Below are 15,578 nucleotides of genomic sequence, written 5' to 3' on the forward strand. Positions count from 1 at the left end.
TATTTCTTTAATATCAGGGGCCGGTGTCTCTTGGTCGAAATGTGATCGTGAGTGGGTTGTTCCACAGAGCCGTTTTCGCGTTGATGTTATGGTTGGGTCCTCCACCGCCAGTTCTCAGTCGTGGGCCCCCTTCAATTGGGCTTAATGATTAGGTGACAATTGAGATTGAAGATTGATTCCTGTTTTTCGTATGCGCAGGGTGGAAATAACATGCCCGCAATGAAATAGCTGCGGGCGGCAAGGGAAGCGCAGGTGGGAGGGATTCGGGCACGCGGTTGTTTTGGTCGGGGACAAGGCGCGTGGGGCCCTAGTCCCTTTTGGGAATCCCCTCAGTAATCCGGTTAAACATCATACTATATAGTACTGTAGAGTACTGCAAAGCAGTCTATATGTCTATACGTCTAAATTTTTAATTTATGACTTCTAAGATGATAATTCTGTACTATGCAGTTGTATGATAGTACAGCATCGAATCAAAAAATAGTGGGAGAACACAAGATGTCGTATATTATTCACAATTATGATAATGCAATGCCATTGTCTGAAAGCTGCCAGGCTCTCAATTCCCTCAAAGGGAACGCTACTGTGCAGATGCTACTAGATGGAAAACAAAAAGACGCTATGTAGCTTCAAGGCCTCCAACACCGAACTTGCACGCGTAAAAACATGGAATATGTCCACGGAAAAGAAAGAAACAACCCAAAAAGAAAATGAAGATGTCACTAGGGATCAAGCTCTTTTTTCTTCTTTTTTTAATATCGTGCTCGTATGATGAATCCCAGCAATAATCTCAAATTTATTGCATAGCATCATCGACGGGAAGTGTAAGGGCAGGCTGTACAATGCTGCCTTCAATACGACGTCTGGCTTCTTGCACATCCTCAGCAGTGACTTGTTCTGCCTTCTTAGGCATATCAGGCTCATGCTGAGAGATTTCTGGGCTGTGACCAACTGACATTCCAACTCGGATCTGTTTCAAAAATCAGTCATTAGTATTAGCTGGAAAAAAAAGCAGAAGCAAATTGGCTCTTACCAGTGTTTCAAGGGGACCCTTGGAGTTGTCCACCAAGTCAGTATCAAAGTTGACCACACCGTCCTCAAACAAGACAAGCAGTGTACTGCCACCAAACTTGAAGTAACCAAGCTCTTCAGCTCGGCCAATCTTCTCACCAGCCTTCCGCGTAATCACTGTACTGCCAACCATCATGGCACCAACACAGACAACCATGACACGCCCATGAGCCACAGAGTCAATAGGAACTAAAACACGCACGTTCTCTCCATACACATCCAATGCCGAGCGTATAGCCATTGGATTAACTGTGTAGTATTCACCCTCGATGGTTTTCGGCTCGCCCATAATTCCATCAACAGGAACATGGAATCGATGGTAATCCTGAGGCGCCAACCGGAATACACCAAGAGCTCCATTTCGGTAACGTGCGGCATCTTCTGGGTAGGCATTACCAAGTAATCTCTCAACAGAGAATTCACGACCCTTAACCCAAATACTGGTGGCTTCATCCATCCGGTCAAAGACCACTGAACGGCAGTCCGCTGGGGACACAACGACTCTAGGGTCATCGGGTGCCGAGCATGGTCGCGCATCGGGCTTCAGCGCTCGGTAGAAAAACTCGTTGAAAGTGCGGAATTTGCCCAAGGGCAAAAGTACTTCTGTCATATCCAGTTGATGGAAATTGATGAAATCGCGAATCTGGCTAGCAGATGCAGGGTCATCATACTTGCGACCCTGCTTAATACTTAAGGAGCGCAGAACGCGACGAACTGGAAAAGAAAGTTATTAGAGGTAATAGGCCGGGTCATCAAGGAATGCAACTCACTTCGCTTCTTTTCCATGTCCTTGCTCTTGATACCCTTGTAGAGAAGTCGGATTCCAAGACGAACATAGACACTCATGCGCTCCTCGTTGATCTGGCCAGTTATTCGATCCTGGACTAAAATATTGGCTGAATTGGCTCCCAGTCGATAACCACCGTAGGAGATCTTGGTGATAACCTTTGAGTACCATTTACGCTGGGCTTGACTGGAAGTCACGAATCCACCCATGACAAGGTTATCGACCTGTCGCCAGTCACGACTGGCACATGTCGCAATGTGAGTGATGATATCCGCATCTGATCGTTTGGCGAGACGAGGCTGGTGGCACAGAGGGCATTCACGGATTTCTACGACATGCTCCTCTCCCCTCTCATCAACAAGATCGTCGGCGCGGAGTTCTTCATCAGTCGAGCTTGGTTGTTCCTGATCATCACTAGACACAGTTGGCACCGCTGTTGGGCTTTGATTAGCATGTTGTTTGACGGTGCTGGGTTCTAAAGCGAGCTCATCGCCGCTGGATGGCTCCTCACTTTCTTGACTGCCGGTAGGCGATGTTCCAAGTGCAGGTCTTCGGAGAGGTGAAGGAGAATTCTTCTTCTGCAATGCTTGTAACGTATCTTCGAGACAGATCACAGCCTCGTCGAAACTCAGGTCGACTGACTCAGCGGAGATATTCTTGTCGCTGAATCGCTGGAAGAAAGCGTCGATTGTTGATTCTTTAAGCGTGGAGCCAAGGGTATCGAGCATAGTGGTCATTTCGATCTTGTCGATGCGACCACTATCATCGGCATCGTATTGCTTCAACATGAGTCGCCAAAATTGCTGTCGAAGAGCGCTGTACGGCAGATACTTGGCTTTAACAAACAATTCTGGATTATGTTTGTCTTCCCAACGATCACGATTCTTCAGGGTTAGAGGAATAGTGTACGGGCGCAAGCCCTCCTCATCGGCAGGGGGGATGTTCTCAGGCTCTGCCGGCGCTGTTGTAGCAACTGTTGGTACTAACAGAGTAGAACTACTGCCATCAGATTGGGGGAGGTACTGTTCTGGCACTGATGTAGGTGGAGGTCGCGTGGGCATTTCCAGGGCCGACTTGGCAGACAGCGAATTAGAAGAGGTGCGCGATTTCAATGTAGGCCGTGACATTTTGCTCAGGCTTGATGACGATGGCGAGGAACTGAGGGGAAGACGAGAACTAGATTTCGCAGGAGGAATAACTTCTTCCTCTGACTCGATAAATTGGTACAAGCCTGTCTCGGGATCGGCTTCTGGGGCAGATCGAATAAGGGTCTGCAAAGGAAAACCCGCAGAAGCAACAAAATCATTACCCGAGAACTTGTCTCGATCCATTACTGTAAAACTAATTGTGTAAGTTTGCTCATGTCGCATTACCTGAAAGACCATCTTCTCATGGAAGACTGGATTCAGGTTGTGACGAACAACCGGTGTTCTTAGTGTTTTCCTCCCGAGTGAGGTCACAACAAATGGGTCCATATCAAAAGAGGTCCGGGTCACTGGAATAATTATTAACAGTCTGAATGGCTCACGGGGATCTCGATAGGACATACCATTCTTTTCAGGAGGAAGATCTGTCACTTTAAGAATCTCCATAAAGACAATGCCCTGGACACCGGTGCCAGCACCTGAGAACTGATATGCCCGAGCAGCCAGAGACTTTCTTCTTAAACGAGCCAATCGAAGCCTTCGGCGGCGTTTCTCAACGACCTCCGGTTTTGTGGGATCATCCGTCTCGTCCGAGGTCTCTTCGTCACGGTCAGGATCATCTAGGTAAGCTGCTGGAATCTCAATTGCATCATCTTCATCGCCAGCGCATACGACCTTCTTGAATTTTCGATATGTGTCGGAGGGTGAGGCAGAGGGGTTGGCCGAGTCTGAGAGAGAGAACTGGAGTAAAATCTCCCCGGATACGTTGCTGTCCTTCTTGTTCTTCTTCTTCCGGTTCGAAACGCGTTTTGACTTGAGGGTGTACCATGTTGGCTGAACGTCCAGATGTTAGCCATGCTTTTGTTTTTTCCTGTGTTTTCATCCTCGTACCTCTTTCTTGATCTGCCCATCTGAAAAGATATCCTCCAATGCAATATCGAACTCGCCTAGATAATCCTTGCCGAACCGGTCATGATCCCAACAGATACACTCGAGCAGTGGGACTCCCCCCGAGTGGCATTTCAAACGACACGTTCCATTCCGGGTTCAGGGATTTGAATATCGTCGGTGTCGACTGCCGTCCATCTCCTAATGTCACGACCAGATACTATAATTTTTCCGCATCAGCACTCTGGGACCCACCAAATTCAGGGTCCATTTAATGGCCGGCACAGCCCACCACATCCACCTACCGGATCACTTGTGCCACCTCGATCTTTTGCTGCCAAGTTTCGTCCCTATTATGCAAGCGCATAGCACGCGCAGGTTAGCCATGAGGTCTCGTTTTGATTTGTGGTCGTCCGATCCTTATCTCTCCCGCTCTCTCCTCTTAAAGGGGACACCGTGGTGGTTTGGCAGCTGCCTAGGGGATGGAATTGGCTTTGCCTTACCCGAATCACAGTCACTTTGAGTAGCAAAGGTTTCGGATCTGTGGGTGACCTCATTGGACTTGTACTTCTGCTTTGACCTGGGGTGGAACTGGCGCTTCGTGTGGACAGATGCGAGCTCAGTCGCTGCGGGAGTGGTAATCGGACCATGACGGGATGCGCCCACAGGCTTGGAGTGGTGGGGGAAGAAGGTTTAAAGGGCGAGAAGAAAAAAAACGAAGTAGAAGAAATCCTTTCGAAGTTAAGGGGTGGCACTAAGGCCCCTGATCGGAACAGGTCAACCAGTCGCGGTGAAGTGGCTTATTTAAAGCACTCCCCAGAGTCGATCGGTGATCTGCTTCGGGTCGATCCCAGCACCAAAGCCAAGACACGGTACCACGCCACAGGGATTCTAATAGATCAGAAAGGACAATTGAATAGAATTAGAAAAGAAAAGGGGAAAAAAAGGGGGACAAAAAGGGAAAAAAATCAAAAATCATGAGGACCGGGAGCGTTGAGAGAGACGGTGTCTCTTTTCACGACGTCAGTTAGCCTCGTCTCCACTTTTCCCCACCGTAACAACAAAAACCGGTGCCTACGGTGTAATGGGGTCGAGAAACAATTTACCCCAATCATCCTAGCGCTGATGACCCGATCTGGTGAGATTACTACATAAGGTGATGATCAATACAGGGCTGAATGATCCAATTTTTCCTATGCAAGGTGGTGTTCCACTATGGCATACGATAATACCCCGCACTAGAAATATGTGATAGAATGTTATAGATCTACGGGAAAGGCCGGGACTCGCATGTATAGGTACTGAGAATAGCCTATTGATCCATGGATTGAACTGAGTGATTCAGAAAGATTACGAACTCCGATCCTTGGAGAATCAATGTCACCTTTGAACCAGGATTAAACAGTTATAGGAAGGGAAAAAACATGGTTGGGTTAAACAGTATCACGTCCGAGGCTACCCCTATAAATGCCGCAGCCTTGAGAGTTGAAAATCCAACTATTTGGTAACATGAAGACCACAGTGATGGGTCTCTGGTTTAGTGCTGGAATATCCCTCAATATCAAGTTACGCGTAACAGCTCGGAAGTTCCGAGTATTCAACTTGAAGTTGTGCAGCATCGATGTACTATGGATGATAATAGGGGTGCTATGTAGTATGGAGGTTCCGAGTATATACTACAGGTAGTTCCAAGGTTGTAGTAGTACTAGGGCATCACTAGTAGTACCACTGGCAGTTAGAGAAACAACATCCATTTGAATAACATAAATTATCAACTTTCAAGTTATTAGACAAAAGGAGCTAAAATTCTTATCCTACTACCTAGGTATTACCTTTACTACTAAGAACCGAGGCTTTTATAGTATTCCGCATTTCCGACGGAGGCCGTAGATACTCCGAGTATATATCAACTGGTGAGTTAGGTAGGGATCTTGAAGTAAGACATTCAATGTTCATATAGATACTATACCTAGATATTAATTACAGCCTAAAGTGTTGACGTAGTTTTACTAATAATTATTAATAGATGTCTAGACTCTATTCATCCGAGCCCCGAGGTCATGTTATCACAGATGTTATGAGATCGATTGGCACAACCATGGGTAGATATGGTGGAGCCAGATGCACATGTACCGGGTACATATTCCGCACTTAAGGGATCATTCACTTTGTAGCACTTGCATAATAATATCATATGTTCCACATTGGTTTCATGTTCTATTCTAAAATCTATGTCTAATATCATCAATTATTTTCTAATTCAAGCTTGACTAAGTAGATATACAGTATACTAAATAGTCCAAGTTGACAGTAAATCTGCTGATCTAATCCGTCATACCCGCAACTCCGCGAATTCCCCCCAACCACAATGGCACCGCCCCATAACCTCCAATAACCTCCTAGACAGCGCAATCGGACCTCCGCAGAAAAAGATCATCTCGAACCACTCGAATCCACATCGTCACCGCTGATTCCCACCGCTGACTAACTCCATCCGGCCCCCGATACCCGATTGTCTCCAATCTCCCCGTATACTCCGAAGTCGCTGGTGCTTCCATATGGCCAGGTAACGCTCCAATGAGCCTGACAAACCCTCCTTCCTCCGGTTCGTTCTCTGCCCGAGCAAGGACGGTTGGTCAGAACTTGAAACGGAGCTTGCAGGCCACTGTCGACGGTAATTATATATTCAAGTTCTTGGATTCTTGCCTTGCCGCATGACCCGCATGACCTACGCTTCCGCATCTGTGTCTCTCTTTTCTTTTCCAAGGGTTCCTGTTCAAGTGCTCTGATCTGATCTGGCTCGGCATCTCCTGTCATTTGCATCATGTTTGGAAAAGGCTTTCCATTCTTAAATTCCGTTGGAAGCTTTTATCCCCGGGGTAATTTCTTTCCTATCAATCCCTGCCCGTTTAGAGGCGGTTGATCCATCTCTGTTGGGCTTTTTTTGTGTTTCGTTTGTTTCATTTCACGGTGGTTGTGTTCAGGGCTCTCTCTGTGAGAAAGAGAAGGAATGGCATATATCTCTGGTTGGCGATCTTCATTATACCTGGCTGGGGTTTCCTAAAGACGCACTGCATCCGTTGATTTGTCCCCGATACCTTCTTTCCCCGCAATACCGTGGCGATCCGTGCAATAGGCTAACTGGGCCTGATCCCTGATTTTAGAAGCTCTCGATTCGGCACGGAGACCCGGCGGGTATACGAGTAAAGTTCGTGTGCGAGATCGATATCATATTGTCGGATTCATCAGCAGTGGAACATATGGACGGGTGTATAAGGCGATTGGCAAAAATGGCCAAAAGGGGGAATTCGCTATCAAGAAGTATGTGAAGCAAAAAACGTGGGAAAACACCAAGATATGGCCATGTCTGACAAAGTGTGGTAACTAGGTTCAAGCCGGACAAGGAAGGAGAATCGATTCAATATACAGGTCTCTCACAATCCGCCATTCGAGAAATGTCCCTCTGCACCGAACTATCCCACGCCAATGTTGTCCAATTAGAGGAAATCATCCTAGAAGATAAATGTATCTTCATGGTCTTTGAATATACAGAGCACGACCTACTACAAATCATCCACCACCACACCCAACCGCAACGACATGCCATCTCATCCCCCATGGTCCGATCTATCCTTTTCCAACTCCTCAACGGCCTCCTATATCTACACACAAACTGGGTCCTACACCGTGACCTCAAACCGGCCAACATTCTTGTTACATCCAGCGGCGCAATCCGAATCGGCGATCTGGGTCTCGCACGACTATTCTACAAACCACTCAACTCCCTATTCTCCGGCGACAAAGTCGTTGTCACAATATGGTACCGAGCTCCCGAACTTCTCCTCGGAAGCAGACACTACACACCCGCCGTCGACATGTGGGCAGTAGGATGTATCTTCGCGGAACTACTCTCCCTCCGCCCAATATTCAAAGGTGAAGAAGCGAAAATGGACAGCAAGAAGACTGTTCCATTCCAACGAAACCAAATGATGAAAATAGTTGAAATCCTTGGTCTTCCCCGTAAAGAAACATGGCCCGGCCTCGTATCCATGCCTGAATACACTCAGCTCCAGTCTCTCGTGCTGCACCGACAACCAGCGCATTACCACCGTGGACCAAATCTCGAGGCATGGTACCAGGGTTGTCTGAAGAATGGTGGATATTCCGCTTCGTCGAGTATCGGTACACCCGGTGCAGATGGATTCGATCTGTTATCTCGGATGCTGGAGTATGATCCTACGAAACGGATCACAGCTCAAGAGGCATTGGAGCATCCCTATTTCTCAAATGGAGGACCTATCAGCGGGAACTGTTTCGAAGGGATTGAGAGTAAATATCCTCATCGTCGAGTTACGCAGGATGATAATGATATTCGGACGGGAAGTCTACCTGGTACGAAACGGAGTGGATTACCTGATGATTCGTTGATGCGAGCTTCGAAGCGTTTGAAAGAATGATCGACATCTTTTTGTGATGGGTTGTTATCCTATTCTTTTAAGTTGTCTATATACACCTGATTTTGCATGCACACTAGACTTTTCTCGGTGAGCGGGTATCATTTCTTTTCTTTTTTGGAATTTTGGATCTTGGGTCATGGCATCGGCGTTGGAAAGTCATTTTGGGCTTTTACAGATACCTATTGGAGATGAATTGAAATGTACAAATTTGATGAAATTGCATTAGTAGTGAAGTTACTATGCGCCTTGAAACCCTACCTATCAACCATCCCAGTATCCTATGTTCCTGAACCAGTCCCTCATAAAAATAGAAATATTTGAATTAGAAATTAAAGAGAGGGAAAACGCAAAAAGATCGCCCAATCCCCAGAGATTTCCTCGAACCACAGTTCTGAATGGCATGCTCAGTAGCCTAGCATTATGATTAGCAACCCGTCACTCATCACAGATAATGTTAGAACTAACCATTCTGCTCGCGTCGATTATCCTCCTCAGAATCACCATTACCCTGGGCCTCAGCCCGGCTAGCTGCTTCCTTGATTCCATTTTCATCACCACGCAATCTCTCAAAGTACCCCTTCACGTCATCAGCACTAACAGCAGTCCCAGACTCGGCAAAAGGGCGCAGGAAATCCTTCACCTTGTCGCGAAGGTGGTTGTAGATCATGGCACCTTCAATAGCCTTGACTCGATCAACATTGCTGAGGGCCGCCTCGCCTAGCTCAAGGATACTGCCTGTACCAGCGCTACCTGGACGGCCGTCTCCATCATCGGAGAGAGGTGGCTCGTACGTTTGTTCTTCTTCGCGGAGTTGTGGGTGGGGCACTAGGTTGGGGTAGCATTCTGCGCAGCGGCAGAAGTTGTCGAGGAAGTTCTCTTGGAGGAAAAGGGAGAATGATTCTGATGGAGAGGATGTTGGAAGGAAAGTGTGCTTTGGTTGGAGGGTGGATTCGGACTCAGGTTCAGTCTTGGGTTTGGTCTCTTCAGGCTTTTGCTTTGTGGTAGGTTGCTCTTCAGGAATAGATGCGAGATTCGAGGATGCGGAATCTTCCTTGGGTGATTCTTCTTTGGTGCGCTTGGCAGTTCGTTCCTCGACAGATGACTCGCCATCATCCTCTGCCTTGCGCTTCTTTGAGTTTTCTGGTTCCTCTGGCTTGACAGCTGAAAGCTTCAAACCACCCTGCTGGTAGACAGGTGGTAGAAATCCGTTGCTTCCGGCATAGCGCTTCAGCCATGGGTTCGAGTTAATGCACTTGAAACATAAGAGATGCTCGAAATCATCCTCAGCGGGGAAACCAGGAGGAAGAGGAGTTTCGTCATCCTCATTATCGTCACCGGTAGCATCACCACCGCCAAAGATGGCTGTTTTCGTCTCAGCGTCTAGGTTCTTGTGCCAGTCTCTTGGAAGGCCAATAAGACACTCTGGGTGCCACCAGTCCTCACCACAACCGCCAGATTCGACAGATCCAAGGCCCATGCATTGAAACATGATACCCTTCTCCTGGGTAGGATCGTATTTTTCGGCGCAACCGCAGAATCGATTCTGGAAGTTTTGGTTGTATTTATTGTCCTTGGCGGCTTCCTGAGAGTGAACACCCTTGTGACCAGTCTTGGGATCTTCACGCAGCGTGCAGGGTGATGTAGTGGGCATGCGAGTAGTTCCACAGTCACAAACAAAGTTGCGCTTGTTAAATAGCTCCACGAGAGTATGTTCACCATGACAGGCGATGGAGCAAGAATAACAGACTGCAGCAGTCTTATGCTCCTCATTATCATTCTCGGGAGGAGGATTGCAGGTTAAGCAGGCAAAAAGAGTCTGGCGCAATGGGCCAAGAGCATAAGTGCAGGAATCGAAAGACTGGATTGTATTAGTATAACTGCGACAGAGAACGCGGGAAACTTGCTCAAGACTCACATAAGGAAGGGCCTCGCGTGCATCCGCCTCAAGTCGAATCTGGTCCTCAATGAATCTGTCCGTAAGTTAGTATCTTGAGATGATGGGAGCGCGGTCTATGTGACGTACTCTTTGGCAGTCTGGGAGTTCTGTGATCCAAAGCTGTCACGGCGGCCACTCTCGACCTTGGACTGGATAATGACGGATTGATCCATGATTATGCGGGAATGGTTGAATACTATCGGAGTGAAAGGATTTCGTAATGATTGAGTCAATTCAGGTCGCCTCACAATCTTGCGATGCGTCCGGGAGAGAGTGATGAGAGGTGGATGGGGCGATTGTCCAAACTGCCGTCAAAATATGACACCTCGGATGAACAATGGCTCGTCAAAAGTGGATTTTTCAAGTGTATCGTATTTCGTCCGCGTAGTGTTGATATTCTTTAATTCGGGATTGTCAATTATCTGACAGGAATGGAGGATCCTCGTTTCGCAGTCGATTGTGTCCTACTGGTTTCTGCCAGAGACTTCGGCGACTTTAGGCGAGAGTAATTCTTGAGACGCGATAGTGAAGTGGAACCGTGATTTGCGATCAGAGCTTCTTTGCGCCGTCGGTTCACGACGAAAGGTCTCGGGTTGTAAGGTCACGTCTGAAGCTGTCGCGAAAACTGTTTGTTGAGTGTGGGTTGGTGTAGAAGAGACTGAAGAAAGGCGCACTATTCTCAGCAAAGTCTGATACTTTCTGAGATCAATCGATAATACCGGAGGTGTGAAACTGCGATGGCAAGACCAAGATGCCCTTGATCAAGACGATGATGCGGCGAATGGCACGCGCCTCTTGTTTGTACTGTTTGCACTTGGGTACCACCACGACCATTCACTCTGCTACAAGACAACTTAATTCACTGAAGGACCTCGACTAATTTGTTTGCTTGAAAGGATCAGACAGTTAAAACACGATTATTTAAACGATTATTTAAATTTAGCTCATTCATTTTGACCTTAGACCCGAGTCATCATTACTCAGTTTTGCACCATACAACTCGAGGTGTGATACACGTGACCTCCCAAACAGGCAAAATTGAAAACGCGTCGCGCAAAATCACGCGTCGAGATCAATTTACTCGTCAACTCCTGTTTCTCCGATCTGCTCCCCGCCCTTTCCTCCCTTTCTATCAACTTATCACCCACGCTGTCAAGGTCTTGCAGCAATATCCCCCCCCCACCCTTTTTTACCATTTCCACCTTTTTCTTAATTTAATCTGCCATATTCTTTCTTTCTCTCTTTTTTTTTTTTTAAAAAAAAAGACCTGCTCATTGAGCTACACACACAATCAAGATGAAGTGAGTCCGCGCACGAATTTTTCGCTCCTAGCAATTCAATTCAACTAATGCATTATTAGTCCTCTTCGACCCAGTGAACAAGCCGCAAACCGCGGTCCGCGGTCAAACACTCGCAAGCGCTCAAGAGAGCCAGATGACATGTCATCCCCTGCACCATTGCCCCCCCTCCAGCCGTATGTAAAAACTTCTGAGGGATGGAAAAAATCGTGACGCTGATTGTTGAAACTGACAATGTAAATAGCTACTGCCCTCGGATCATCTCCTCCCCCAATGCCATTCGACGAGGATGATGAGGATGACGAGGAAGCTGAACTTGTACCTGATATTGACGATGTTGATGAATTGGCTGAAGATGAGGATGGAATTGATCTGTTTGGCGACAACTTCGAGCGCGATTACCACGATGGGCAAGATCAATACGAGAACGAGGCATACATTGACGACGATGGCGACCACGATGAGATCGATGCTGCAGCTCGCCGACAATTGGATGCCCGCTTGAATCAAAGAGATCGTGAACTGGCCCGCCGCCGCCGTATGCCGGCCGCTTTCTTACAGGATGATGACGATCTTGAGATGGATCTGGCGCGCCAGCCCCGACGTCGACGCCACCACTATGACGAAGACCGTGAAGATATCGACATGGCTGACGAGGGTATGGAAGAACTTTCACTGGAGGAACTGGCTGATGTCAAGGCCGCCAATATTACTGAATGGGTTACCCAGCCCCAGGTTCTTCGGTCCATTTACCGCGAGTTCAAGGCCTTTTTGACAGAATTTATCGATCCCAGTGGTCAGTCGGTGTATGGTAACCGAATCAAGACTCTTGGTGAGGTCAACTCAGCTTCGTTGGAGGTTTCCTACGCCCATCTCAGTGAGACCAAAGCCGCGCTGTCATATTTCCTTGCCAATGAGCCCACTGAGATCCTGAAGGTCTTTGACCAGGTGGCTCTTGATGTGACCCTCTTCCACTACCCACAATACCACGATATTCACAATGAGATTCATGTGCGCATCACCGATGTGCCCATCATCTACACACTTCGTCAGCTCCGTCAGTCTCATCTGAACTGCCTGGTCCGCGTCAGTGGTGTGGTCACCCGTCGTACTGGTGTTTTCCCCCAGTTGAAGTATGTCATGTTCCTTTGCCAGAAGTGTGGTATTACCCTGGGTCCTTTCCAGCAGGAGGCCAGCTCCGAAGTCAAGATTTCTTTCTGTCAGAACTGCCAGTCTCGTGGTCCATTTACCGTTAACTCCGAGAAGACCGTCTACCGCAACTACCAAAAATTGACTTTACAAGAGTCTCCTGGTACCGTGCCTGCGGGTCGTCTGCCCCGTCAGCGCGAGGTCGTCTTGTTGGCCGATCTGATCGATACAGCCAAGCCTGGTGATGAGATTGAAATCACTGGTATCTACCGAAACAGCTACGATGCTCAGTTGAACAACAAGAACGGTTTCCCCGTTTTCGCTACCATTATCGAAGCCAATCATGTAGTGAAGGCTCACGACCAGCTGGCTGGTTTCCACCTGACCGAGGAGGATGAGCGTGAGATCCGCGCTCTCTCTCGCGAACCTGACATCGTTGACCGTATTGTTCGCTCTATCGCTCCCAGTATCTATGGACACCAAGATGTCAAGACTGCTGTCGCCCTTTCACTCTTTGGTGGTGTCAGCAAGCAGGCTCAAGGAAAGATGTCGATCCGTGGTGATATCAACGTCCTACTGCTTGGTGACCCTGGTACTGCCAAGTCTCAGATTCTGAAGTACGTGGAGAAGACTGCACACCGAGCCGTGTTCGCTACTGGTCAAGGTGCTAGTGCAGTTGGTTTGACTGCCAGCGTTCGCCGTGACCCGCTCACTAGCGAGTGGACTTTGGAAGGGGGTGCTCTGGTGTTGGCTGATCGTGGTACTTGTTTGATTGATGAGTTCGACAAAATGAACGACCAAGACCGAACATCCATCCACGAAGCCATGGAACAGCAAACCATTTCCATTTCCAAGGCCGGTATCGTGACTACATTGCAAGCCCGTTGTGCCGTTGTCGCTGCTGCCAACCCTACAGGTGGCCGGTACAATGCCACCAAGCCTTTCTCACAGAATGTTGAATTAACCGAGCCCATTTTGTCTCGTTTCGATATTCTTTGTGTTGTTCGTGACTTGGTTGAGCCTGCTGAAGACGAGCGCTTGGCCAACTTTGTGATTGAGTCTCACCACCGTGCTAACCCCGCCCGGCCTTTGCGTAACGAAGACAATGACTTGGTCGACACTGATGGCCACCTTATTGACGAGGAGGGTTACCGCATTGACCACGAGGGTCAACGACTGCCTCCCACACAAGAGGAGCTTGACCAGCGTGCTGCTGAGCTCAAGAAGTCCGAGGATGAGAAGGAGGGCGAGATCCCACAAGAGCTTATGCGAAAGTACATCCTCTACGCTCGTGAGCGATGCCACCCGAAGCTGTACCAGATTGACCAGGACAAGGTTGCCCGTCTGTTCGCAGACATGCGTCGTGAGTCCTTGGCCACTGGTGCTTATCCTATTACTGTAAGAACTCTCTGCCCAGCATTCTATTTTGTTCCACCTTACTCACTTTCTCCACTAGGTCCGTCATCTTGAAGCGATCATGCGTATTGCCGAGTCATTCTGTAAGATGCGTCTATCAGAGTACTGTTCCTCCCAGGACATCGACCGTGCTATTGCAGTCACCGTTGAGTCGTTTATTGGCAGTCAGAAGGTCAGCTGCAAGAAAGCACTGTCGCGTGCATTTGCCAAGTATGTCATCCTGACTCCTTTCCATTCATCTCAAATACTAACCAGACACCACAGGTACACACTTGCTCGCCCCAAGCCCCAATCCAAGCGCCGTGCCGGTATTGCCGTGCCAAACCCACATCTGCCCCGTGCTGCGTCCGCGGCGCGGTAAACGGTGGCTTATAGAGAGGGTGTCTGCGAATTCTTTTTTTTCCCAAGTTAAATACCATATTGTTTGCATCCGGTGTGCTGGCGTTTACATTTAGAATATGAGGACCTATGAAATTAACGCTCAAAATTATTGAATCATGTTTTCTTGTAGTTTTGGTGTCTATCGTATACTGTCGAGGACTTCTACTCATACTAGGATATTCAGTAGTAGTAGGTAAAAAGCAGACTCAATTGAACAATAAATCTTGCAATCTAATACTACCTCAAGACAAAAACCAGATAAAAAGTACAAAAAACCAGATGCACACATCCATCTCAACTCCCTCCCTACTAGCATTCCCACCAAGCACATCGCTGTCCACTCCGATTTCAGCCTACATCACTCCGAGTTCCCATAGTCACTACCGATCAAGCTTGGTGGGAATACAGTATTCATTCTCAAAGAGTACCCCACTGCTATGCAACTCCTGAATCAAATGATTTCTCGCCGATGACATCGCGGTATAAATAACCATGGGCTCCGGATCATACTCAACACCTGAATTCGTTCTCTTATTCCTTCTCAGACTCGAAGCCGGTTGATCGGAAAATTCGTTGCTCTTAGCCAGACGATCGAGAACAGCATTCCATGAGAAATAATACGCAGGTGTCGTGCACCCAATCTCAAACTTGGAGCATGTTGCCCATGTCTGTGGATCGGGTGTGACTGAGACTATATGTCTTATAGTCGAAAGACCGGTGCTGCGATTCTTTTCGCCTTTGATTATCCTGTGCAGGTTGCCTTCTCCGGTTGTTGAGTCGGTTAATACGAATATAGGTCCGCAGAGGTCGTAATTGGAAAGATGGGTGAGTTCGAAGACCTTTAGGATGGGGTTGGATGTTCCTCGTGAAGGGGACTCTGAAATGGAGATTGTTGGGGTTCGTTGGGGCATGTCGATGGATTGGGAATCTTGGTTCGATGAGATTTGATATACTGCCAGGAGTAATAGTGTCCGGGTGTAGTAGAATGTGATCAATGGAAGTTGATAATAATGGACTGATGAAGTCCTCCAAGCTTCACGGCTGGAATGA

The 15,578-nt window shown here is 47.9% G+C and overlaps 5 protein-coding genes across 5 annotated transcripts; 2 read left to right on the plus strand and 3 right to left on the minus strand.

The window, feature by feature from the left end:
* Window positions 1-796: 796 nt before the first annotated feature.
* Window positions 797-4,541, minus strand: N7483_005030 (putative phosphatidylserine decarboxylase Psd2; the record flags this gene model as incomplete). The annotated part of the gene is made up of 8 exons (XM_057088467.1): window positions 797-970; window positions 1,034-1,785; window positions 1,842-3,353; window positions 3,408-3,837; window positions 3,895-3,960; window positions 4,032-4,111; window positions 4,184-4,241; window positions 4,395-4,541. The coding sequence occupies 8 exons, from the start codon at window positions 4,539-4,541 to the stop codon at window positions 797-799; spliced, it is 3,219 nt and encodes a 1,072-aa protein (XP_056948296.1).
* A 1,927-nt stretch (window positions 4,542-6,468) lies between these two features.
* On the plus strand, window positions 6,469-8,348 carry ssn3 (cyclin-dependent serine/threonine protein kinase SSN3; the record flags this gene model as incomplete). The annotated part of the gene is made up of 3 exons (XM_057088468.1): window positions 6,469-6,565; window positions 7,056-7,212; window positions 7,280-8,348. 3 exons carry the CDS (start codon window positions 6,469-6,471, stop codon window positions 8,346-8,348), a joined length of 1,323 nt encoding a protein of 440 aa, XP_056948297.1.
* A 460-nt stretch (window positions 8,349-8,808) lies between these two features.
* N7483_005032 (putative metaphase-anaphase transition protein (Mlo2)) lies at window positions 8,809-10,457 on the minus strand (the record flags this gene model as incomplete). The annotated part of the gene is made up of 3 exons (XM_057088469.1): window positions 8,809-10,206; window positions 10,264-10,318; window positions 10,372-10,457. The coding sequence occupies 3 exons, from the start codon at window positions 10,455-10,457 to the stop codon at window positions 8,809-8,811; spliced, it is 1,539 nt and encodes a 512-aa protein (XP_056948298.1).
* A 291-nt stretch (window positions 10,458-10,748) lies between these two features.
* On the minus strand, window positions 10,749-11,118 carry N7483_005033 (uncharacterized protein; the record flags this gene model as incomplete). Its single annotated transcript, XM_057088470.1, has 2 exons — window positions 10,749-10,909; window positions 11,004-11,118. The coding sequence occupies 2 exons, from the start codon at window positions 11,116-11,118 to the stop codon at window positions 10,749-10,751; spliced, it is 276 nt and encodes a 91-aa protein (XP_056948299.1).
* Window positions 11,119-11,580: 462 nt separating this feature from the next.
* N7483_005034 (MCM DNA helicase complex subunit MCM2) lies at window positions 11,581-14,508 on the plus strand (the record flags this gene model as incomplete). Its single annotated transcript, XM_057088471.1, has 5 exons — window positions 11,581-11,585; window positions 11,645-11,679; window positions 11,827-14,129; window positions 14,188-14,357; window positions 14,412-14,508. 5 exons carry the CDS (start codon window positions 11,581-11,583, stop codon window positions 14,506-14,508), a joined length of 2,610 nt encoding a protein of 869 aa, XP_056948300.1.
* Between the last annotated feature and the right edge of the window lie 1,070 nt (window positions 14,509-15,578).

The sequence above is a fragment of the Penicillium malachiteum genome, assembly GCF_028827825.1.
Source record: "Penicillium malachiteum strain IBT 17515 chromosome Unknown utg000002l:1.0-8849297.0:1.0-8852440.0, whole genome shotgun sequence".
Taxonomy (NCBI): Eukaryota; Fungi; Ascomycota; class Eurotiomycetes; order Eurotiales; family Aspergillaceae; genus Penicillium; species Penicillium malachiteum.